General features: G+C 31.9%; 1 protein-coding gene and 1 long non-coding RNA gene across 2 annotated transcripts; both read right to left on the bottom strand.

Annotated features, from left to right (window-relative positions):
* Positions 1–10,186: 10,186 nt before the first annotated feature.
* On the bottom strand, positions 10,187–14,059 carry LOC112782769 (uncharacterized). The gene is made up of 3 exons (XR_003811760.2): positions 13,085–14,059; positions 12,558–12,658; positions 10,187–10,810 (listed from the first exon to the last, which is right to left on the bottom strand). It is a non-coding gene; the product is annotated as an uncharacterized lncRNA (long non-coding RNA).
* Positions 14,060–18,531: 4,472 nt separating this feature from the next.
* On the bottom strand, positions 18,532–24,704 carry LOC112709984 (protein IMPAIRED IN BABA-INDUCED STERILITY 1). Its single transcript, XM_025762021.3, has 9 exons — positions 24,149–24,704; positions 23,485–23,769; positions 23,079–23,399; positions 22,459–22,686; positions 22,132–22,229; positions 21,750–21,837; positions 21,099–21,641; positions 20,670–20,802; positions 18,532–20,545 (listed from the first exon to the last, which is right to left on the bottom strand). Exons 1-9 carry the CDS (start codon positions 24,419–24,421, stop codon positions 20,526–20,528), a joined length of 1,989 nt encoding a protein of 662 aa, XP_025617806.1. The 5' UTR covers positions 24,422–24,704; the 3' UTR covers positions 18,532–20,525.
* Between the last annotated feature and the right edge of the window lie 270 nt (positions 24,705–24,974).

Genomic DNA, 24,974 nt, shown 5'->3' with positions numbered 1-24,974 from the left:
TCTAATATCTAAGTTGCAGTTCTGTTCCCAAATAATTCTCTTAAAATAACCTGTAGAAAATTGGATATGTGTGTATATGATCATATGAATCTTGTCCAATTCCAGTGCTTTCATTATTGATTTTGTTTTGACAATGACTAAGTTGGATCCAATTTGTTGTACATTATGCACATCATTTTTCCACCTTATATTGTTATAGGTAGATGCATTCTTCCATGATGACTTGATGAGAATAAATACCACTTCTTGTTTGGAACACCAAGACAAAAACCTAAAACGGAAGCTAGGTACTAGTCCAGTAGCTATGTTATTGTTGTTTGTGATTATTGGTTAGTGTAATAATTAGAGTTTGATTTGCCTAATTAACTCAAGTTTATATGCAGTCCAACCATTTATGTGTTAACATATATGGCATTAATTAATGGCAAGGTGTTATATTGTTAGGCAATCTTCTTTACTAAGAGAAATATCAGGTGTGAATCACATATGAATTTTGCAGATATTTTCTTACCAGTTATGACAACTATCTCTTTAACACAAGACCATATTGCACATATATTGTCCTTCTAGTTACATGAAATTTAAAATGATTTGTCATAGAGAAAAATACTTAAAAAGTTATTCAAAGATATGATCATATGATAGAGTACCTTCCTCTATCATAAATGCTATTTTAACTTTCAAACTTACCCAAATTTTGGATCAACATACCATAGGACATAGGAGACATTCAACTTGCTTGAGGAAAAAAAATCCCAATGAAAATAAAATGATGATTTGAGAAAAAAAAAAGTTGCTTTTTCTTTTTCCTTTCTAGTCAGGAGTGAAAGTTTGCTCAGATTTTGGGCCCCTTTCTTCTCAATAGGAAGAACTGAATTTCATTATCAAAGGTCTAAGTACTTTAAGTAGTATGTTAATCACAACATGTTTCTAAAAGATAGGATTCAGATTAAACTTCTTGAAAAAATATAAAAAATATCCAACAAACTTTTGTTGGGCCAATAATGCCTACACTAAAACAATATTGTCTCTATGTTTTGGGCCGAACATAATACAGAGAGGGCATAAAGGGGTGTGATGTTCCACGTCCAACTTTCATGTGCATGATTGTTCAAAGCTAAAACCAGTTAAGACAAAAAAAGAGAAGGTAAAACCAGTTGTTTTTGAAATATATTAATAAAATAAAATAAAAAGAGAGAAAATCAATTGTGCCTTTGTCATAAATCCTATTTGAGATGTTTACAATTTTGTCACATAATTATAAATTTAGCTTGTATATTAAATTAAAAAGAAATTAAGTAGTATTTAGAATTTAAAATTGCATGTATTATTTCAAAAAATCTCTAGGCTTATATTTAATGTTGGTTTTTTGAACATTAACTCAATACCAAATAAGATAAGAAAATAAAATCGAGTTTCAAAAAACCAACAGTTGTACTAAGCATAGTTGTCAGAACCGAACCGGTGATCGAACTGGTAAGGTTATTGGGTCACTGGGTCACTAGTTCAACCGGTGGGTCACTAGTCGAACCGGTTAACTCGGTATAATTAAATAATTATATAAAATTTAATTATTTGACTAGTTTAACTAAATATCATCTAACAATTTTCAACTATCAACCTTATATGAAGACAAAAAATAAAAAATATATTAAAAAAATAATATTAATAGATATCATATAATCATTAAAAATAAATAAATTGTGATTAATTAAATTTTTTGCTTATCTTTTTAATTTGTATATATTTAATAAAATTTATAGTTAAATAAAATGTAATTGATTTAAAAATGAGTGACTTTGAAATCAAAATAAATTGAATATAAGTGAAAAGAAAATATGCTATATGTATTATAATTAGTATTACAATTAATGAGAAACATTTTAGCTTGGTGGTAGAAGTATGCTTGTTTTATGCTGGAGGAGGGGGTTCGAACCCCATTGGGAGCATTTTGGAAAATTTTCCAAAAATCATCACAAGTATGACACTTGTCAGCGCTGGAGGGTTTAGAGCATGGTGGAGTTGCAGATTGTTGGTCCATTGTAAATTCCCCTTCAAAGTTGACCGAGCAGCCCGGACCGGTTCGGTTTTCACCGGTTCATACCGGGTTTGACCGGTTTATACCGGTTCTCTACCTTACACGGTCCAAATACCGGACCGGATCGGCATAGGGTTCGGTTTACTAATTTTCTGGTCAAACCGGCCGGTCCGGTCCGATTTTGACAACTATGGTACTAAGGATAAAAAGGATTTCTCAAGACATTTTATTTTCAATCCATTTTTAAAATATACAAAAGGAATTATATTCTAGAATTAACTATTTATTTTTCGTAGATGATTTAATATTTTTCAGCAAATCAAGTGAGGAAAAATACCAAAATTTGCTTTGGATTTTACAGGTTTATGAAAAAATAAGTGGGCAAAAGGTTAATCTTGATAAGTCGTCTTTTTCAACAAAAATATCCCAGTTTACATCCATGACCAGCTCAAATTCTTTTGGTACCACACATTGGAAATCAGAATAAATATCTAGGCCTCCCAACAGTGATTCAGAGATCCAAGAAGGCTATTTTCAACTTCATTAACGATAGGGTGATTCAGAAATTGAGTCATTAGAAACGAGCTCTTTTATCTACTAGTAGCAGAGAAGTGTTAATTAAGGCTGTAACCACGACGATTCCTATTTACACTCTAAGTTGTTTCAAACTACCAGAAACTCTCCTTGAAGAAATTCAAAGAGCCATTCTACAATTTTGGTGGGGCTAAAAGGAGGTTGAACGGAGAATACAATGGATTGGTTGGAGAATTACTTGCAGACTAAAGAATCAAGAAGGACTCAACTTCAAAGACCTTAAAGCCTTTAATCTGACAATGTTAGCAAAATAAGGATGGCGTCTACTCACCAGGACAAACTCTCTTATCAGTAAAGTTTACTAGAGTAAGTATTATCAAAATTCTGATTTCCTAAGAGCAGAAAGAGGTACGAATCTCTCCTGGAATTGGCGTAGTATAATGGAAGGAAGGAAAGTCTTAGAGAAAGGAATTTTCTGGAAAGTGTGCAAAGGCCTATCTATTCGAATTAGGGAGGATTCATGGATCAGAGACTATGTAACCATCAATCCTAATCTCTCACAACATACAGAAGAAAGACCAGAGAGAGTCTCAGACCTAATCCTACCTAACAGGTCATAGAATCATCGACTAATTCAATCAATCTTTAGCCCATAAATTGCTACAGCAATCCTCAACACACAGATACATGAAATCGAAGATAGAGTTACCTGGATGAAAGGAAAAAGAGGTAGTTTCACTGTGAACTCGGCATATAGGATAAGCTTTCAATTTTTTCACCCACCTTTTGAATACCTACTAGAACATTGCCAACAGAAAGCATTATGGTCTAATTTGTAGAAAATAAATTGTCATCCAAAAATTAAGAATTGCCTTTGGAAGATTATGCATAAGGGACTACCTATTCTTCAGAAGATCCAATCCCAAATTCAATCAGTGAGCCCAATCTGCCGACAGTGCAATCAAGTTGAGGAATCAACCTTTCATTGCTTCTGGGAGTGCATAGAATCAAAGGATGTTTGGCAAGCGTAAATTTTCCCACACCAGACCAGCAAGAAGAGACTTGAAAATAGTGGATGAGACTGAAAAATGAGCTGAAAAGAAATAAAGCAACTAAAGAAAGAAGAGAACTCGCAACAAATATTACCTGGCAGATTTGGAAAGTCCGAAATATTTTCATCTTTGAAGACCATCAAATCCCCCATCTGAGGTCTTGGCAGCAGCTTGGAAAGCTATGGAAGAACGTTGAAGAATATGAAAGCCTCACTTTCTCTTTTCTTTTTCTTACAATAAGGTAGCGTTTGTTTTCGGAGACATGACACATAGACATGGACAATACATGTTTAAAAAGCGTTTGGAAGTAAAGATATGGACAACGAATACACCGTCTCTGAGACAGTTTTTTATACTTTTGTGTCCACTCTTCTACGAAAGACAATGATGGACACGGAATTTGGAAAAGTGGATACAGACTTTTTTATAAATTTTGTTTTCCTTTTTATCCATAGATATTTTTTATTATTCCATTATTATCCCTTTTTATTTTTCCTATTACCTTATTCTCAGCTAGGTACTTTTTTTCTTCCTGTTCTTTCTTTATCTCTTTCTTTCTCAGGTACTTTCTCTTTTTTGTAAAATTTTTTATTAAGGTGAATAATTCTTTCTTTTTCATCGTTTTTACTTTAATATCATTTTAACCTTGTATTATATTATTTGATTTGTAATAAAAATAATTAATTTTAAAACTTTTGAAAGATAAATATTATCAAAAGTAAAATTGATCTTTTAAAATACTAAAAAATAATTTATAAGTTGTAATTGGTTTTATATAATTTAAAGAAAAATCAGTTTTTAGATAAAAAAAAATAATTTTCTAAATAAAAATAAATTTTTTATGTGCAAAAACTATTTTTTTCATGTAAAAACAGATTCTTTTTTAAAACTGATTTTTTATTTAAAATTAATTTAGCTTATTAACTTAAACAAAATTTTTTATTAATCAAACTTAGATTTATTTTTTTTAATCTTAACCATATATTCCTACATATTAATAATAAATTTAAAAATAAAATAATTATATTTATAAATTTTATTTTAAAATAATACTATTATATATTTTTTTATTAAAATTTTTGCCTTTTCAAACAATTTTTTTCAAGTTTCATTTGTACTCCTACGTACTTTCGTTCTCTATTAAATTAGTTTGTACTTATGTAGAAAATTTAGAATCATATGGCTATTTTAGTCATTTCGTATAATATTTTAGTCTTGTTCATATGTATCCAAACATAATAGTGGACATTACATTAGTGTCTTGTACATCGTATCCAAACACAATACACAAAAAATAATTTTTAATGTCTCCTTCATATTGTCTCTGTCTCAGTGTCATCATATTCTGTCCTGTCTGTAAAAATAAAGACGGCCTAAAATATGTATTAGAATTTTAAAAATTCTATTTATTTTTTATTCTTATCTGTAGTTCATTTTGGACCATCTATTTTCATTAATAAAAATCATATCCTACCACCAAAAGAAATTATATTCTTGTTTTTAAAAGAAAAAAATTATATCTCTAAATCCTTAACCAAATAATTAGCTGTACATAGTTAGAGTTTGTGTTGTTCTATTACTAAACTTAAAAGAACATTGCAATTTTTGTCTTTTTAATCGATGTTTTTGTTGTTATCATAACCTGGGACTAGAAATTCCTTCAGTGTATTACCTATTAGGAGTAGTTGTTTTATTAAAAAAAAAATACTTTTATTAAAAGAAAAAAAAAATAATAAAACTAACTTTTATGACAAGAATAAGTGTAAAAAAAATTGTAATTACGAGTTGATCCGTCTGTTGGCTATAATTCAACTCAAGTAAAATTATAAATCGAAATCCGTTTAAAACTAAATACACACATATTATATTAGGAGTACGTAGAGAGTATATGTTTTATTTATCCTATAAAATCAAATAACTACGTTTTGTAGATCCGATGATGTTGTGCTCCCACCTAGTCATAATGAACTAGTGGTAATGAACATCACTCTCTAAGTGGAGGCAAAGAAAATGGCCAATCTTCTGGTTGATAGGACTACCGGGAACAAAAATGAGAAAAACAAGAAATGGGTCGAATAAACTAATTTCTGTTCCACCAAAGTTCATAAAGTTAGAATTATATTCAATTTTTTACAATATTTTTGAATACTTTTTTACAAATTTATCATTTCTTCTATCCTTTTAGTGATAGTGAATATTTTTTATGTTCATTTTAAATTTACGTATTACTCGTAAACGGATACTCGTTTTATTCTTTATTTTACATTGCTTTACTCTAGTCATAATATATGTTGCTGACTATAAAAAATTGTAAGCAAATTACCATGGTAATGACACTTTCTTATCGATTTTTAGCAAAATAGCATAATACATAACTACTTATTCCTATTGACACGTTAATAAGTTATATTTTTTTTTATTCTTTCTCAATTATTTTCATATATTATTGAAAACTTCTCTATTTGTTGTTTATATTATTATTATTAGCAATTATTGCTTGTTCTTCAACTAATGACTCAATGTTCCTATTGACTTATTCATGATTTTCAATTATTCGGAAAGTAGCTTAATTTTAACTTTAGTCAATAAATTTAAAATATGTATTTAACAAAATTTCTTCTTAATGTATTGACGATTGTAACCGGACATGTTTAATGTGTCTTCAATTTTTTACCTTCAACTTATAAGAATGGACATCGATCATACGTGAGCAAATTTCACCTCCTCTTCAAACCGAGTTATAACTTATGAACCTTATCTATAAGTAGCGGTTGACATTTCTACTTCAGTGATATTTCTACTTCAGTAAAATTATGTATATGTATAATCTAATTTGCTTATATAAATCTTTTATGTCAACTTTCAATATATCATAACTTCTTACGAGGTATCTACTACTTTATATATTCGAATTGCTTCACATTATGTATGTATTTTATCATTTCATGTATCAAAATCAATCAATCAATCCATCGGAAAACAAAATTGGCTATTAATCAATTCAAAGAAAATGACTTTTTATCCATAAAAAACAAACTCAATTAGCAATTATCTCAGTTTATTTTTCTATTTTACAATAATTTATGCATGTTTAGTTTCAATCCATTTTGTTTATGTTACAAATCTTTGTTATTCACTTAATATTCAATAATCAAATGTTTTGGACAAAAAATTCGTCAATAAGTTGCTGTGGGTTGAAAAAATTTTCTCAAGACAATTGATCATTACCTCCTCGAATCATACAACCGATTAAGACAATTGATCATTACATCCTCGAATCATACAACCGATTCGGTCAATGAATACATATTTTTGAACTTTTCAATTCGCGTCAATCAAATACTATATGCAATGCATGAAAAATTGTTCTCAAGCAGAAAAGTATCCCCACACAATTATATTGATTGAACAACTCCTACCATTCAATTGTTTTTGAATAAATATCGACTAACTAGCTAAGTTTGGGGCTACCAGCCTACCACTTATTGAATAGTCATAACTATCTCCCTTTCTAATCTTTTTTATTTATCTTTATTTATTTATTTATCTATTTCATCTGTTCGATCGTTCACAATCTTTCAATATCACTTTTTCACTATTAATTTTTTCATTTTTTTATTTTCAATTAAATAGGTTGAGCTTCCCACCTATAAATTGAAATGGTGATTATGACAGCCCCAAATTTAACTTGTTAGATTGAAAATAGAAAAAAATGAAAAAGTGACAACCGATATTAATTTCATGTTAAGTAATTAGCAAGGTTCTGAAAACCAGTTCGGACCGGACGGTCAAACTTGAATCGTGAACCGCTGAAGAAAACGACTCGAACTAATGTCAAAACCGTAATTGAACCGGCGAATCGGCCAGAAACCGGTCGGTCGAATCGAACCGTGACCCGTCCAGTTTTTTGAGTGGGGATTCACACGTCGTCGTTTCAGGCTTTCAGCTGCTGCACTTGCCCTAACTCAGATGCCCAGATCCAGATTCTTCCACTCATTCCAGAATGCTCTGCCTTTCTCAGACAGACTCAGTCCAGGGCAGGGTTCCTCTCAATCGAGCTCCTGGTTGTCCCTCACCTCCGTCCAGCTACCGCGTCGTGCCGCCGCCGTCAATCCTTCGAGCAGCCACCGTCTGCTCGCTCACTTTCCCTCCATCGCGCAGCAGCCATCGATTGCAACCTTCCTCCGTCGCGCAACCATCGCAACCTTCCTTCGTCGCGCAATCTAGCTCTATCCCGTTCGAAGCCCATCGCGTAGCCACGCTTCCTTGTCTTGGTCACTCGGTGAAACTGTCTCCCTCTTGTATGCTATGTTGAAAGCTTCTTCAGTTCTTCTAGCTTCTAGGTAATTTTTTTATTAATTATATTGAACCATTAGTTGATTCTGTAAAGCTCTGTGAACTGTGAAGTACTGAAGTCTCTGAAGTGTGAACTGATTTACTGAAGTGTGAAGCTCTGTGAATAATTTTTTTTTATTAGTTATGATTGAATAATTGTTTTGATTCTTCTAACTTCTAGTTCTAGGTAATTTTTTTTATTAACTATGTGATTTACTAGTTTTTTATTTTTCTGTGAACTGTAAAGTGTGAACCAAGGTTCTGTCAACTCAAACTGTGAACTGATTTCACTGAAGTTCCTGAACTGAACTGAACTGTGATTAATCAAATTTTGATAATAAATACCTGTATTTTGAATTAAAGCTCCAACTCCACCAAAACTTGACCAGCCACTGTCAGACACAACAATTTACAAATTATTTGCACCTATTTTCTCCAAAAAAGCATACGTTGAATCCAGCATAGCATCAAACAAATTCTGGTACCCAACATCATTGTTATCTTGTTGAGTAAAAATAGCATATTCTAATTGTATATTTGTTTGATCATTAGCATAAGAAAAATAAGGATATATATTAGCAAGTAATGGTGACCATTTGGGACTAAGAAATTAATAATTTTTTGCATGTAAGCACTGAAAACTCCATCACTAGGTGGCTATGAATTTTCAAGTAGGCTTGAATCAATTGCGGTGGACACTTTAATTTGGCCTAAATTGGATGATGCAAGTGCATCATGAATATTTTACAATAGCTTTAATCTTTAATTTATTGATAGCGAAGACTTTAATTTGTTCTAAATTGGATGATGCAACATGCAAGTGCATCGTGAATGTTTTACAATAGTTTTAATATTTAATTTATTGATAATGTGTTATATATTTTGTTAGATGAAATTGATGCTGATTTAGATTAAGGTGGTGTTGGTAGTAGTGGTAGTAGTAATATATTTTATATTGTACCATTTGATTTTTCTGGTCTAAATAGTGGAAATGAAGGTGATGATATCCACGAAAAAAATCTGTAGTAAGTTATGTCGGATTTTGATGATTGATGACAAATTTAAATTAATTGAATGTTGGCAGTTTATGTTTGATTGGTTGTTTTTGTTATTTGATTTTTGAATTTATATTTGAATGAAATCTTAACATTATGGTTTATATAGTACTTTTAATTTAAATGATATTTTAAGATTTATATTAAATTATAATTATATTTTAATCTGTTTATTTATATTTTATTTATTATTTTGTTATAAAACAATTTTATCGATTTAATTACGGTCGAACCAATTAAACTTTTAAACTAATAAATAACGGTTCGATTACCGATTCGATTTTCAGGACCTAGTAATTAGTGACGTAATTTATCATGCAACCCGAGCAAGTGAGCAACCGTTACATTGTGCCGACATGGCACGGAGAGAATTTTCGTACGTCAGTTGCGGGTCCCACTTCTATGACATTGCACACTCCCTTTAACTGAGAAAGGAAGGAGAAGTGTGTGACCCTCTTCTCAGAACGTGCTACTCACTCGCCCGACGAGGCATTTCGATTGGAATTAGTGGCTAGTTATAATTTTAAGTCTTTACCTAATTTCCAGGCTAGTCATACCACATTCTTACTTTGTTATTTGACTTATTTCCATTTAAGTACACTATAATATGGATTAATTGTACATTATTAATTATTTTAATTAAATAATTATATAAAATATTTTAAAAATTAAATAAAAGAATTAAATAACAATTATATTAATGTTTAATTTTAATATATTAATAATATAAATTATTTTACACAATAATTTAATTATATAATTATTTTTGTTGATATAATATTATGTAATAAAATGTATGTATTTTATATTGACTCTGCATCAAATTAAATTTATTATATTATATTATTATAAATATTTTTTATTAAAAAATTATAAATTTAATTTTAATGTATCGTCTCTATAAAATATATGTATTTAATTACATAATATTACACACTTACGTTAAAAAAATAATTATCTTTTATAATAAACGTGTGAACAATTATCAAAAAAAAATATAATTAAATAATTATGTAAAATTTTTTATAACATATCAAAGTTAATAAAAATGCTACCTGCATACAAAAATAAGTTATGATGTATTTTTATATTAATATATATATATATATATATTATTTTATTTATTTTTAATATATATTTTATATTTCATATAGAACCACTAACATAATTATAAAATTAAACTCGTAAATCATTACATGGAAAAATCTATTCTATTTAATGTCCACAAACACTTTTTAATTATTCTAATTAATTACGGGTAATTTTATATGTAAAAAAATATATAGGGGCATTTTGGGAATGTGGAAGTATTTTTATAAGGAGCGCACAGAGGCATAGACAGTTCCATGTATCTAGGAAGTACGACAAAAAAAAAAAAAAAACACATAAACTCTCTCTCTCACTCTCTCACTCTCACTGACTGCTTATCTCTTTGCCTTCCTCCTTTCTCCAATGGCCACCAAAAACCATGCCGATGACCCCACGGACACCGAGAAGGCCGCCAACGGAGGAGACCCTCCGTACGAAAGATGCCCCATCGAGGAGGTGGCTCTTGTGTTGCCGGAGACCGACGACCCTTCTCTTCCGGCGACGACTTTCAGAGCCTGGTTTTTTGGATAACCTCATGTGTGCTCCTCATCTTCCTCAACACCTTCTTCACCTTCAGGACTCAGCCTCTCACCATCTCCGCCATCCTCATGCAAATCCTTGTTCTTTCCATAGGAAGGTTCATGGCTGCCACTCTCCCACAGACCACTACAACTTTTTTGGCTGGCGCTTCTCCTTGAATACTTGCCCTTCAAAAAATTACACGCCCACGAGATATTTAGATCTACAAGCCTAATATTAATCACCAAAAAAAATCCGAAATAATAAGACTTTTCATTTTGTGAAATAATGATTTGAAAAAAAAAACCTGTAAATTAATCATTCAATTACAAACACAAGCAAATTATAATAAGATTAATAGTCATAATTAAATTGTTAAAATAAAAATTTATTTTTTTATATTCATTTAAATAAAAAAATCCTGATAAAAGATACACACAAGTAATTAAATGATATGAAATCACTAAAATAGAATGCAAAAATGTTTTTATTCGTCCAAATTACTAAATTATATTAGGTGTAATAGCTTTATTCTAAAATGCATATTTCTCTAGTTATTCACTAAAAAATTGAAAAAAAATGTTTGTACATTGGTATTAGTTTTTAGTTTTACTTTATGATTATGATATGGAAAAATATAGGTAGACAATAAAAATACTAAACAACGTGAATAATGGATATATCGAATATTTATTTTATTAAGTGTATAGATAATTCTTCTAATTCTAATATTAAAATTTAGGTGGATAATTTAAAAATATAGTGTGTTTTGATTTAAACGGTGATTTTTCATATTGTTTAACAAAGTTATTGGTTAACATAACCTTATGATATTATGATTCTACTAATAATTTTTTCTGTTGTGAAAGTCATTCCAACTTAACAAAACCATTTAAAATTCTCACACTTAATAACTTTATAATAATAATAAAAATACATCTAATTTTTATTTTCAATTTTGAGGGCCTGAAATCATTGTTTATAATGGTTAGTCTTTTTTAAGTAACAATAATGATGTGGTAGCTTAGCCCCAAATTTCATTACTCCAAAATCCCATCTCATGAAAAACGAATTTTAGCATAAATAATTTGGATAAATATAAATTGTACCCCAAACATGGGTACAGTAACTATTTCACTGGAAAGTAGAAGACTCTCCTTTAACGGTGAATTCTTACATCACTTATTCACAGGTGTTATTGCTCATTGGCACATGGGGTGCTACTACAATTTCATTGTACCTTACTCCTAAACGTGAGTATTGATATTTCTTATGTTGCATCTAATGCGTTTTGTTTTTTTTTTTTATTCACTTTTCATAAATGTAGTTACCCACAATATCTTCTCTTTTTTTTTTCGTTTATCTAAAAGTTTTATTTATTTATACTTTGCTCTGGAGACATAAATGTTTAAAAAAATATGAAAAGCTAATATAATTGGTGTACAAAATGTATAATAGGAATATTTTTGTAATTAAAATTAAATGATAATTAAATTAATTAATTATTATTTATTTTTAATTTTAAATTCAACTCAAATAAATAGTCCATTATACATATTGTATAAATATTTTATTGGCTCTCTAACAGAATTTTAAATATTTATATACTTTTGTATATAAAAATTGACAAATGTTAGTTGATTCCAAAAAATAACACGTTCATCTTTTTTTAAAAAATATCTGTTATAACAGTAATAAATAAATTAGTAACATCTTTGTCTATATAATGACCAAATAGGCAAATAGTAGTAATAACAATAAATGGAAGAAATGCAAACTTCTGTGAAGTTCTTCCTCGATCAAAGGGTGGTCCATGGTTTTGTAAATTGGAGAATTCGTAGTGAATATTGAACAGAGAATATTAGCACACTACCAAGGTCCTTATGAAACCGTAACATGGAAGGAAGGAAGAAAGAAAGAGAGCAAGAAATGAACCTAAAGAGAGAGACTTGAGCAAAGTTTGATGGCCACCACGTATCAACAGGATCAACCAGATACCTCCTCAAAATCCCAGCCCATCCATACCCCAACAATACCTGCAACCCAATTCAGAACATTTTTCACTTTTTAAAAAGAAAAACTTTCCACAGCAGATTGAGACAAATAAGACCAGAATATTTGCTTCAAAGATATAATAATAATAATAATAATAATAATAATAATAATAATAACAAAAAACAAATCCAAAAGAAAAGGACTTTTACTGTTGAAAATTCGACTAATCTATCACACTTTTTGCATGTATTAAAAAAAAACCAGCAATTTGAAGATAGGATTGTGTATATAAATAACGACAGATTTTGAAGACAGATTTCATTTATATAAGGGGAAAAGACAAAACAAAACAAAACAAAGAAAAAGAAGAAAAACAATTAGGATTACATCCTGGCATCTCCATTCAAACAAAAATGAGCAAGTAAGAGCTCCAGTTGAAAATGAAGAACAAGGAAAAGATTAAAAACCTGGGTAATTAAGACAATCTGAGGAGATCACAGAGAAAGGTCAATGATTGTTTGTAATAAGCCTTCATAACAGTGATGGCACCAATGGAGTAAGCATCTCCGCCACCAGTGGAAACACCACAGTTGGCGAAGATGGTGATGATGACGTATTCCTTCATGTTGAAAGGGCCAGGATTCAAGGAGAAGCGCCAGCCAAGAAAGTTGTAGTGGTCTGTGGGGAGAGTGGCAGCCATGAACCTTCCTATGGGAAGAACAAGGATTTGTATAGATGGCGGAGATGGTAAGAGGCTGAGTCCTGAAGGTGAAGAAGGTGTTGAGGAAGATGAGGAGCACGCATGAGGTTATCCAAAAAACCAGGCTCTGAAAGTCATCACCGGAAGAGAAGGGTCGTCGGTCTCCCGCATCACAAGAGCCACCTCCTCGATGGGGCATCTTTCGTACGGAGGATCTCCTCAGTTGGTGGCCTTCTCGGTGTCCGTGGGTCATCGGCGTGGTTATTGGTCGCCATTGGAGAGAGGAGGAACGCAAAGAGATAAGCAGTCAGTGAGAGTGAGAGAGAGAGGGAGAGAATTGATGTTTTTTTTTTTGTCGTACTTCCATCCTGATCCATTAGAAATACAACTGTTTATTTGTACAATGTGTATAATGGTTATATGAGTTACAAAATAAACATTCTTCGTACTATATAGAATAACCATTCGAGTCAGATCTAGAGCTCTAATTGTTAGTGTTGCAAGTGTGAGGAGTGTTGAAGTTAGTCTCACATCTAAGAAAGCATGGAAGAGTGAGGAGTTTAAAAGATGAGAGACCCATTAACTTGACACCTTAAGGTTTTGAGTTGGATGTGGTGTCTTCTTATCTTATGTTCTCTCACTTGATTCCTCTCCGAAATCTCCCCGATTGTCGAGAGCTCCCCACGGTTGGCCCAACACTAATACCATCTCATTACCACTCATCCTAAAAACTTTTAACTGAAAAAAGGTAACTTCCATTGTATACATTGTACAAATATTCCATTAATAAAAAAGATAACTTTTTATTATTCCCTTTCTTTTTCCGTTAAGAAAATCAACTACCTTTTTCCTTTAATAAAATAACTACCCCTAATAGGTAATACACTGATGGAATCTCTAGTTCCATGTTGTGATGGCAACAAAGACATACATTGATCAAAAAAACAAAAGTTGCAATGCTCTTTTAAATTCCATTTGAGAAACGGAAGAAGTGAATTCACAGATGTATGTTACTTACTTTGCAAATCCCTTGAGAGCAATGTCATCTCTGTCAATATGCAAACAGAGTGGTATACATAGGAAGACTTGTACTCCACGATGCATTCTTACACCAAATAATTCATCTCACCATAAAAATAATTAATAACAACAACAAACTATGATAACTATACAAATTCTAAAAATATAGAAGATCTATAATTCTATATAGAAAACAAGATAAAAGTGAGAAATCATGAGAATTCTTACTTAATCTGCTCGTTAATAGTGGATTCAGATTCATCAGCGTAGTTCTGACGAGCCAAAGAAACATTTGATGTTACAGCCTTACAGGAACAGCAAAAGCATCCATCTGACAGAGATGACATTGCTCTCAAAGAATTAGCAAAGTAAGTAACATACATCTGTGAATTCACTTCTTCCGTTTCTCAAATGGTTGTTGAAAATTGCAAGTTCTTTAAGGAATCAAGTGAAGAAGAAAGAGAGCATGCTGAGAAGCTTATGAAGTATCAGGTTGGTGTTGGAACTCTTGGTTTTAAGGATGATTATGTTATGTGTGTTATGTTTTAAATACCTTAGTGGTCAAAATTTTATTGAAAGATCTTTAGGAAAAGGGAGAGAAATGATTATAGTAATTGATGTTGTATAGCCATATGTCCAAACCATTTTCCTAATGCTCAATTAATTAATTAAGATCACATACTATTAGTGCCTTGAATGAATTGTTTGAGTTTGCTAGTGTTGTTGGTTACTACTTGGCTCTTACGATATATGTGTTATGAGATCTGTGATTCTGATTGGTTCAGAATATTCGCGGCGGTCGAGTGACACTGCATCCCATCACAGGTCCTCCCTCAGAATTTGCACATGCTGAAAAGGGTGATGCACTCTATGGTAAGTTCCCAATAGTCATTTACCTTGATTTTTCTCTGTTTTCAGATTGATAAAAATAGTGCTATTAGTTGTGTTCTGCAATATAATTTAATCTTATTTTGTTCAATCCATTATCTTAGTTGGGTGTTGAGCCTTTCCTTTTTATTGCTTCTGTTTGGGGTTGGACCTTGCTAGTTAGGCTTTTAATGACAGGGTGAAGGGAATAACCAATTGGTTAGCAAATTATGTACATGCATGCATGTATAATTTGAATAATTTATGTTTATTATAATTTATAATAAATTAGAATATTATGTTTTTTCAAATAATAAAATCACATACGTTCCTACATACCATTTAAGTGATTTAAAATCTTTATACACATTCTAACTTTAATAATATATAAATATTATTTTTTTCAGAATTATGTATTAATATTTATGTTTCTTCCGTAATATTTGTTACTAATATTATATAATATATTAATATATTAATGTATTATGTAAAACATATATTTAAAGTATTTTTTTATACACATTTAGTATTATTAACAAAGAAATACTATTATTATTTTAAAGAATTCATTTTTTAAGTATTGATAGCTTGAAAGTATATTAAAATTATGAATAATGTTACATGTACACTAAAATCAACCACTAAAGTCAGCCATTAATATAAAATACATGTTAAAATATAAATACATATTAAAAATAAATTAAACTACACATGTATTTGTACACAAATACATTAGTGGCTGATTTTAGTGTATAAATAGTATTTTTATAAAATTATATGACATACTATCATATTAGCATTATTTTTTAACTTAATTACTTGGATATATTTGAACTTGATGAAAAAAACTCATAAATGGTAAAAAAATAAAATAAAAAATTTTAAAAAACTTAAATATTACATATCTAACTTAAATAGACATAATTTATCATATTCAAATATAATTGGCATCTGAGTTGACGAAAATAATTGGGGATGAAACATATAATGAATATAATGCATTGTAAATAATTGTGTAAAGATAATCTTGACTACAAGGACCAAAAAAATTAAATAAGAACATTCATTATATAATTAAAAAAATAAAAGAAAGGTTGGATTCATAAAAGAATATCAAAATTATTATTTATATACCTTAAAAAGGATAAATTTTGATAAATTAAAAAATTTCATTAAATGAAATAATTAAAAAAATTAAAAAACAAAAATAAAATATTTTGACTCTAAAACTTACGCTTATTAAAGGTAAATAAATTTAAAATATTAATACACATTCTAACTTTAATAATATATAAATATTATTTTTGTCATAATCATGTTTAATATTCACCTTTTTTTTTTTCATAAAATTTGTTACCAATATTATATAATATACTAATATATGTAAATTATTACGTAAAACAAGTATTATAATGTCTCTTGATCTTTATGGTTTTTCTTCTTCATTATAAATGAGAGAGAATTCATATGTTCTAATCATATGGTTGTTCTTATTCTAATTTGTTAACAATTGACAATATTTATAGATGTCATGATATTAATATTAGTACTTTTATAAGATTGAGCATTGTTTTGGTGTTGAATGCATGAAAGTGAGTTGAACGAATGATATGGCACCATAGAAAAAAAAGTGTTATGCAAGTAATGACATTTACTTCTATATAATAATTATTATGTTCAATTTGCTTTGTATAAGGCAGCTTTTAGTCTGGAATTTAATGCTCAAAGTTATTATGTTCAACCAATTAAAAGAGTATATCAAAGTTATTTATTTTTCAATTTTTACTTATTTATTTATTTATTTTGTGTTGTATCTATGCAAATTTTTCCAGGTTTCTAGAATAACATCATGCTGTGATTTTTTAATAGTTCTGTCTAGTTTATCCGTCCAGGTTATATGGAATTAATATTTGTGGTGAGGGAGGGGAATATAAAACGTTAACTCTTTTGGATATGTATTAGGTATTTGAAGATATGATTACATGACATAGTACTTTTTTTTATTATAAATGTTATTTTAACTTTTAAATTTATTCAAATTTTTTATCAACATATCATCAGATTTTGTTTTTGACGTGGAATAGCAATGGTGATTTTTTAAAATGTAGGTTGATAGGGTATTATTCTCAAATGTAGAATCGTTTAATTAGATAAACAAAAATTGAACCATTTGATTTGTGAGAAGTACAGAAATCGAACCGAAAAATTTGTAAGAGTACAGAAATCGGACAGAAGGATTTCTTTTAAAAAAATTTTAAAAAATTTGAAGCATAGAAATCGGACCCTTCGATTTATGTATCTTCTACACTTTTAAAAAATATCAAAAATTAACAAAATTATAATATTAAAATATATCACTACTTTTACTTCTATATGGAAAAAAAAGAGCCACATATCATAGGACATAGAAGACATTCAACTTGCTTGAGAAAAAAAATATTCCAAAAAGTCAGGTAGTGAATGTTTGCTCAGATTTTGCGCCACTTTTATTCTCAATAGAAAAACTGAATTTCATTATTAAAGGTCTAAGTACTTTAGGATTTTTTTAAAATAAAATAAAAAACTAATTATTTTTTAAAATCTTACTTTTTAATTTTAATTTCTCAATTTTTTTTAGATTTAAGATAAGTTTGTCACACTTCAGCGGACCCAGACAAATTCCATTAATTTTATATAATTCGCCTAACTTTCGATAAACTTCATCCTAATTCTTTCTAAAATCAACGAAACTTAAATTTTTAAGTCATTATCATGGTTTCTAAAAGTATACAAGAGTACAAAAAATACATAAACAACAAACACGACTTTTAGACGATGATAATAGTTATTGTTGTCTGTTATAAAGTTCCAAAATTTGAGTTAGCTAGATATTTTGAGAACTTGAAGTGAAGTTTATCCTACATCCCAAAAAGACCGTATTTAAAAAATTAAAGTTAAAAAATGGGATTTAGAGAATTAATTATTTTTTTATTATAATTTAGAAAAAAATCCAAGTACTTTTAAGTAGTATGTTAATCACAACATATATTTTAAAAGATAGGATTCAGATTAAACTTCTTGAAATAATATAGAAAATATCCAACAAACTTTTGTTGGGCCAATAATGCCTGAAGTAAAAACAATATTGTCCCTTATGTTTTGGACCGAACATAATATAAAGAGGGCTTAGAGGGGTGTGATGATCCAAGTCCAACTTTCAGGTGTATAATTGTTCAAAGCTAAAATCAGTTCACAATGCAACAACGGAATGCAGCACAGACAGTATACCAAAAAAAAAAAAAAAACGAAATGCAGCACAGACAAAATATCAAGAGAAGGCAAGAATGGTGAGAGGAAGAGAATTATTTGGAGGCCTCCGCCACACAACAGATTAAAGGTAAATACAGACGCTGGCATGACAGTTTCAGCAATCGTTATTAGAAACTGGCAGGAAAAGATTATCACTTGGACAACATCAACATTTACCACAACATCAGCATTAGCAGCAGAAGCTCAAACATATATAGAGGCACTCATTCTCATTAAAAATCTACAAATAGTGAATTGCATAATTGAAACACATTGCTTTTCTCTGGTTCAAGCTATTAAGGCTATAATGCCCATAGCGGAAGCGGATGCAATCATCAGAGACATTCTTCAAATGCTGGACGAGGCTCCGGACGTGGGAGCTACCTGCACTCCAAGAAAAGGCAACAAATTAGCTCACCAACTGGCAGCAATGACAGCGGTAAATGGACTAAGAAGACAGTGAACGTTTGATCTCCTAATCAAGTCAGGAATACAATCAGAATAGAAGCAGGTTTTGCAATACTTCAGCCTGATCAATGGACGCCAAATCAAGTCAACGAGGTTTCAGTTTCAACCAACAAGCAAGGATTCCAATCAGATGACCTGGGAGGGTGGAAACGGAAACCCGTGACAGGCAACTAGCTGAAGGGGGAGAGCAGTCACGACCCATAGAGTTGCATCGGCACCGAAGACACCCGCAATCACGCTTTCGAAAATTGGAGAATGGAACGAGGCGGGGGCGCCGAGGGACTTAATGCTTCGCGACAGACTTGGGGGCAAAGGAGCAACAAGGCCGAGAATCTGAACGCTGCTGCAGGAGCTTCAGGGCGGACCCAACACCAGGCGCTTCAAACATCCGGCGTTAGTGGTGAAGTGCGGCAACGGAAGAACCCAGAAGGAAATATTGCAGATTCGGACTGAGGACAACATCGAGAAAGAACGCTTCAGGCTTCAGATCCATGCATCAAGTCTTTCGCCTGTTGATAGAACTTCCGGCGACAACGGCAAGCGCGGACAGAGTGCAATCGAAGATGAACTTAGGTTCTATTAGGGTCGGACACCAAGGGATCGGGTTATGGGGTGTTTCGGGTTCTGGTTGTTCGGCCGGGTCAGATCTCTGGCCCATGGCCATGTAAAAAAAAAAAAAAAACGCTAAAACCAGTTGTTTTTGAAATATATTGATAAAATAAAATAAAAGAGAGAGAGAAAATCAATTGTGCCTCTGTCATAAATCCTATGAGATGTTTACAATTGTCACTTATAATTATAAATTTAGCTTGTATATTAAACTAAAAAGAAAGTAAGTAGTATTTAGAATTTAAAATTGCATGTATTAATTCAAAAAATCTCTAGGCTTATATTTAATGTTGGTTTTTTGAACATTAACTCGATACATAATAAGCTAAGAAAAGAAAACCGAGTTTTAAAAAGCCAACAGTTGTAGCACTCATGGCTTATTAAGTACTTACCGAGTTGGTTAACATTTTAGGTTGCTTAGGGTGCATGGATTGGATATATTGATTATTCAGTAAAAGACATTACCTGGATCTTTGAACTCTGGAACAACAAAAGAAACATTAGGCATTTGGAACCTGCTTAGTAGGAATGCATTTTTCCCTTTTCTGAAAAACTATATCTGATTCCTTTGAAGCCTAAAACACAGTGAAAAAATGACTATACTTACAAATAGACAAGGATTAGTAAGTAACTAGTCGAAGGGATGAAATTCAGATCATACATAAATAAATTTAATATATTATGGCCAAAAATAGATGATTCGTGTGATAAAAAACTTCTTCTCTCATTCTTTTTTTCACTGGCTTTCTGATTTCTGCACATACAAAGCTGAAAGGGCTACATTCTTCATATTGTTGAGTTTCGCGGTTTATAGGCAAAAACTCATGCTGCTGAATCTTGTAGCTCACAGCATTGTGCTTTAGAGAAAGGAGATGGCCCTCTTGGAAGAACTTCTATCATTTTTGTAGCGCTCGAGGGTTTTATATTCTTCATGCATGAATATCGATGCAGTTTCTTTACTTCCCATTCTTCTTATCTGCAACACACTCAACCATTTTATCTTCATTTAATGATTTCAACAAGTCTAAGCACAACTACACAAAACATACTGCAGTTTTGTATTGTAACTATCAGCTATCAGCTTGAAACTGCTGTAATACCTTTCTGAAACCAGGATCGCCGGACAGTACGCCGTATGTGTCGCTCATGTCTTTCTAAGATCTCATCGACGGTGTGCATTTGAGATATTAAGGGTCCTGAAAAATCAACTGTGTCTCCTTGGTCCTGTGAACTCTGTAATGAAGGAAGTAAATGAAAATAAAGTCTCAGCAAGGATGCATAAATTGCATAAAGCTAAAACAAAACAATGCTTGATCCATTTATGCTCTTGAGAAAAACAAAATTTCTCTTTGAAGTCAAATAATTTCCTAGCGTCTAGCATTACAAGTTCCAAATTTCATATAGATCAGATAGTACAAATCACCTTATCAATGAAAACAGAACAAGATAATGTAATATCTCAGTCACATAATTCTATCCTTAGATTGAATAATGTTATCAATGAAGCTGGAAAACTGAAAGTAACTTACCAGGTTACTTCTCTTGGATAATGAGTCTTCTCTGTGATAAAGTGTCATAGATAGTTCTTGTGAATGGTACTCATCAGAAGTATCAAATGAGTCGGGACGATCAAACTTATTCCACTGGTTCTGCATTACAAGCTTAGAAATTTCAAGTAGATCACGGCCCCTAGAGTTGGAGCGACCTCCACAGAATTCCTTGTTTTCATAGTTTCTGGATTCAGAATTATTCCTTGAAGTTACTGTCGAAGTTTCTAAGGAATTATACAAGTGCCCTCTTGAAATTGATCGAGAATGTGCTCTAATTGAGGTGTCATCTTTACGCCTTTTCGCCCATGCAAAGCCACTTGATTTTGAAACTTGCAATGGTCCTGGAAAGGGAATATCTACTTTTGTTTCATCCTTCATATGGGAACCATCTTGTTCTTGTGGTTTATCACTAGATAGCTTTGGTGCCTCCTCATCTATGTCAATGTTCTCTTCTTTAAGGACTTGGCAAGAGCTATCATCAACTTTTTGTCTTTGGGAAGTTTGAATTTGACTTGTCAAATCCTATGGGAGAAGAATAAGAGCTAAAGTAAGATTCTGATTATGATAATTAAAAGATTGGCATATTCATAAGGAACAAAATGATGCAGAGGGAGAGGAAGCAGGAGAGACCTCAGCTGGGGCTAATTTACTGAGTGCTAGTGGCTTTCTTGATGGTTTTCGTGATTCTGCTCTACAAGCTCGGCCGCTAATCTTTTTCCTGGATGTTCAACACTAAATGAATCCATGAAAACATTGCAACTAATATTTGAAAAATTGAAACTTAAAAGAATGAATTTGTTATGCTCACTATTGTAAAAAAGGTTCCAAATACTTTTTTATAGTCAATTTGGTGTACCGTTAAAAGTTGGAGTGAAAAATCCAGGGATTAACATATCTTAACAACATTTCAAGACACACAAACCTATTTCTAGAGACACCAGATGATGTGTGATAATTTTAGCCTGCTTTTGCCAATAAATCTGCATAAATAGAAAGTTAAAATGATTTTCACCTTTTTGACTCCTCCTGGTGCTTTGCGTCAATCTCCTTGCTAGGTGGGTATATTGGCATGCTTGATGGATCACATGCATATGGTTTTGTTTTGAAGTACTGAAAGTGATACTTTGTTATCAGAAAAACTTGCATAGTCCAAAATCAATGCTTCAACAATGCATGGTGGCACAATAGAAAATTAAAAAAGTTGCCAAGTATTGTCAAACCCAAAGGAGCTTACTTAGTTGTTCAAAGGAGTGTTTTCCAAATAATCATTGCGAAAGAATAACCTTTTGGCAATTTACAACAAATACAAAGCTAACTCTGTACAGCTTAGCTAACTAACCTCTGATGAGAGAGCAGATGTGGCAGTCCCACGTTTGCTCGGTTCGACAGAAAGAAGCGTTTGTAGCACATTTATGCTGGTCGCAGGCAAATCTTTAAACGTCTCCCAGAGGCTACTATCGTATGGTTGTTGTGGCTTGAACAAAGTTGCATGAGGAAGTTTGGTCTTTTTCCAGTAGTCATCAGGTGGAGAGCCGCAGAGCTTGAAGATTTTATGCAATTGTTCAACCTGCATTAACAAAAAAAGAAGAAATAGTTTACATGTGTTTCAGAAGCAGTGTCAAGCAAAAAAATTGGAGTTACCATTCCCGGTTAATTCCGTTTATTATTCATAACCTTGTTAAAACTCAACCTATTTCATTTGATTCCACTCTCCGAGTACATGGAATTAATTTTGAAATTTAGAAAGCAAGTTGGATATAGTAATTTCTTCCTTTTGCCTAAACAATGAATAGAGCTCAAATCAGATTTTAAGCACCAGTTCATGACATGTGTTTAGTCTTTCCCCCCTTCATTCAACTTTCAGACTAGTTCTAATACATCTCACAAAAGGCGAATCCTCAGACAAAATATTAAACAAGGAAGGAAAAGAATTCCATACTTTTTGAAAAAGGTTACTACCTCAGTTCTTCCCTGAAGTATAGGCTTTCCAATAAGTAGCTCTGCAAATACACAGCCAACACTCCAGAGATCCACAGATGGGCTATAATCTGTCGAGCCGAGCAAGAGTTCCGGCGGACGGTACCACAAGGTGACAACACGACTTGTGAGGGGCTGCTTGTTGTTTCCTGAATTGCACCAGTTTGCCAATCCAAAATCTGCCACCTTCAATATGCCTTCATCATTCACCAAAAGATTCGATCCCTTGATGTCTCGGTGCATCACACCCTTCGAGTGACAATGCTCAAGACCAGATAACAACTGTTTCATGTAGCATTTAATCTGCACAACAACAAATTGTGTACTTTCAATAAAGACAAGAAGCAAATTGGAACTCAGTTCCAGAAATTAGCACTAACACAAATACCTGTGATTCACTAAACTTGATTTCTGGTCTAGACAATAGCCCTGTGATGTCATGTTGCATGTACTCAAACACAAGGTAGATGCTACAAGACAACCTGGAAGTAATCAAGCCCTCCAATTTGATGATGTTGGGATGATCAAGCCTTCTTAGAATCATTATCTCCCGCGCCATAAACCGGACGCTCTCTGGCTCGAAATTGTCAAACCTGACCTTCTTCAGAGCCACTATCTTCCCAGTCTCAAGCTCCTTTGCTCTGAAAACACTACTATATGTACCCTGCCCAATCTATCATTACAAAAAGAAAGCCAATTTTCAGAATAGTTACAGCATTGGCAGAAAAAGGAGCATTTTCAGAAACAACTCAGATATTCAAAATTCAAGTGTTAAGATTTTCCCAAATTACTATGTGTTAGCTAATAAAATAATCCTATTGATAATTCATGTTTAAGATTTTATTTAAGCAACATAGGTCAGATATAAATACTAAGTGCTTTAGTAATTTTCTCTTTCGAACAATAAATTATTTGACAGATGAGAGATTGAATTATGGTTATGCTACTTGTTCCCAGCAATTAAGTCATAAATTCGACAATGCAGCCCAATTAAACAAGTAAAGAAATAAAAAGAATGATAGGCTGAGAGGGACGAAGAAGTAGGAAGGAACCTTCTCAAGCTTCTCAAATGCATCAGCACGGAGGGGAACCCAACCCTGAATGGCCTCAGCGGCGACGGAGCTAAGCCAAGCGGGCCAACCGGCGGCCGCCTGCTCACCTTCGACGTACTTTTGCAAATTGCCGACCAGCCTGAAGCTGGAGGAGTCACTCAACTCGCTCTTCCGACTCGTTGAGTCAGTGTTGTTCCTCCTCTTGTCGTCCTCCGCCGAGTGGTCCCCCGCCGGCGTGACGGACACCCCTTGCTTGACCACCACGCAGCCCATGAGGAGCTAAACTTGCTTCATTTTGGAAGTAAAGAGCTTTGCAGCAGCAGTTCATATGCCATTCTTGATTTCGCTTTCAGTGTTTTTTGTTTCCGCCAATTGCGGCCTTCTTTATCGACTCTTACATCACCGAAATCAGCGGAAAATATATCATTGTTTTTTTGCTCTCTCTGTTAGTCTTCTTTCTTTTGACAAATGCAATGCACAATTCATTGATTTAGTTATAAATGTTATATACTGGTATTCTGGGAAGGGGTTCGTTTGCTTTATGGTTTTCGCTTCTGATTTTGTTATGGGATGACTATTATTTATATTTAACTAATTTAAATACATATTTATATTTTAATTATTATTATTTTTGTATACGAATATGTTCATGTAATAAATAATTTTTTAGTTTTTCTCATTGTTTATGAATCACTTTTATTATAAAAGTAAAGTGCATATCATTTTTTTCCTTGTTATTATTAGTTGGTTGGTTTGTGTGAGTGGCATTGTTGAAAAGTGCATGGAATTGGATTGGGATATGTGTATGGAGATTTGTTTCGTTATT

This window comes from Arachis hypogaea, chromosome 1, assembly GCF_003086295.3.
Source record: "Arachis hypogaea cultivar Tifrunner chromosome 1, arahy.Tifrunner.gnm2.J5K5, whole genome shotgun sequence".
In the NCBI taxonomy this organism is placed as follows: domain Eukaryota; kingdom Viridiplantae; phylum Streptophyta; class Magnoliopsida; order Fabales; family Fabaceae; genus Arachis; species Arachis hypogaea.
This window is presented reverse-complemented; position numbering and strand designations above follow the sequence as displayed.

Bases quoted from the DNA above. Each gene is read 5' to 3' on its own strand.
- LOC112709984 (XM_025762021.3), bottom strand. From the start codon at position 24,421: ATGGGCTGCGTGGTGGTCAAGCAAGGGGTGTCCGTCACGCCGGCGGGG. The intron at 22,687-23,078 runs GTAGTAACCTTT...TTGTTAATGCAG, and splicing joins TACTTCAGGGAAGAACTGAG to GTTGAACAATTGCATAAAAT. The intron at 22,230-22,458 runs GTTAGTTAGCTA...TATCACTTTCAG, and splicing joins CATCTGCTCTCTCATCAGAG to TACTTCAAAACAAAACCATA.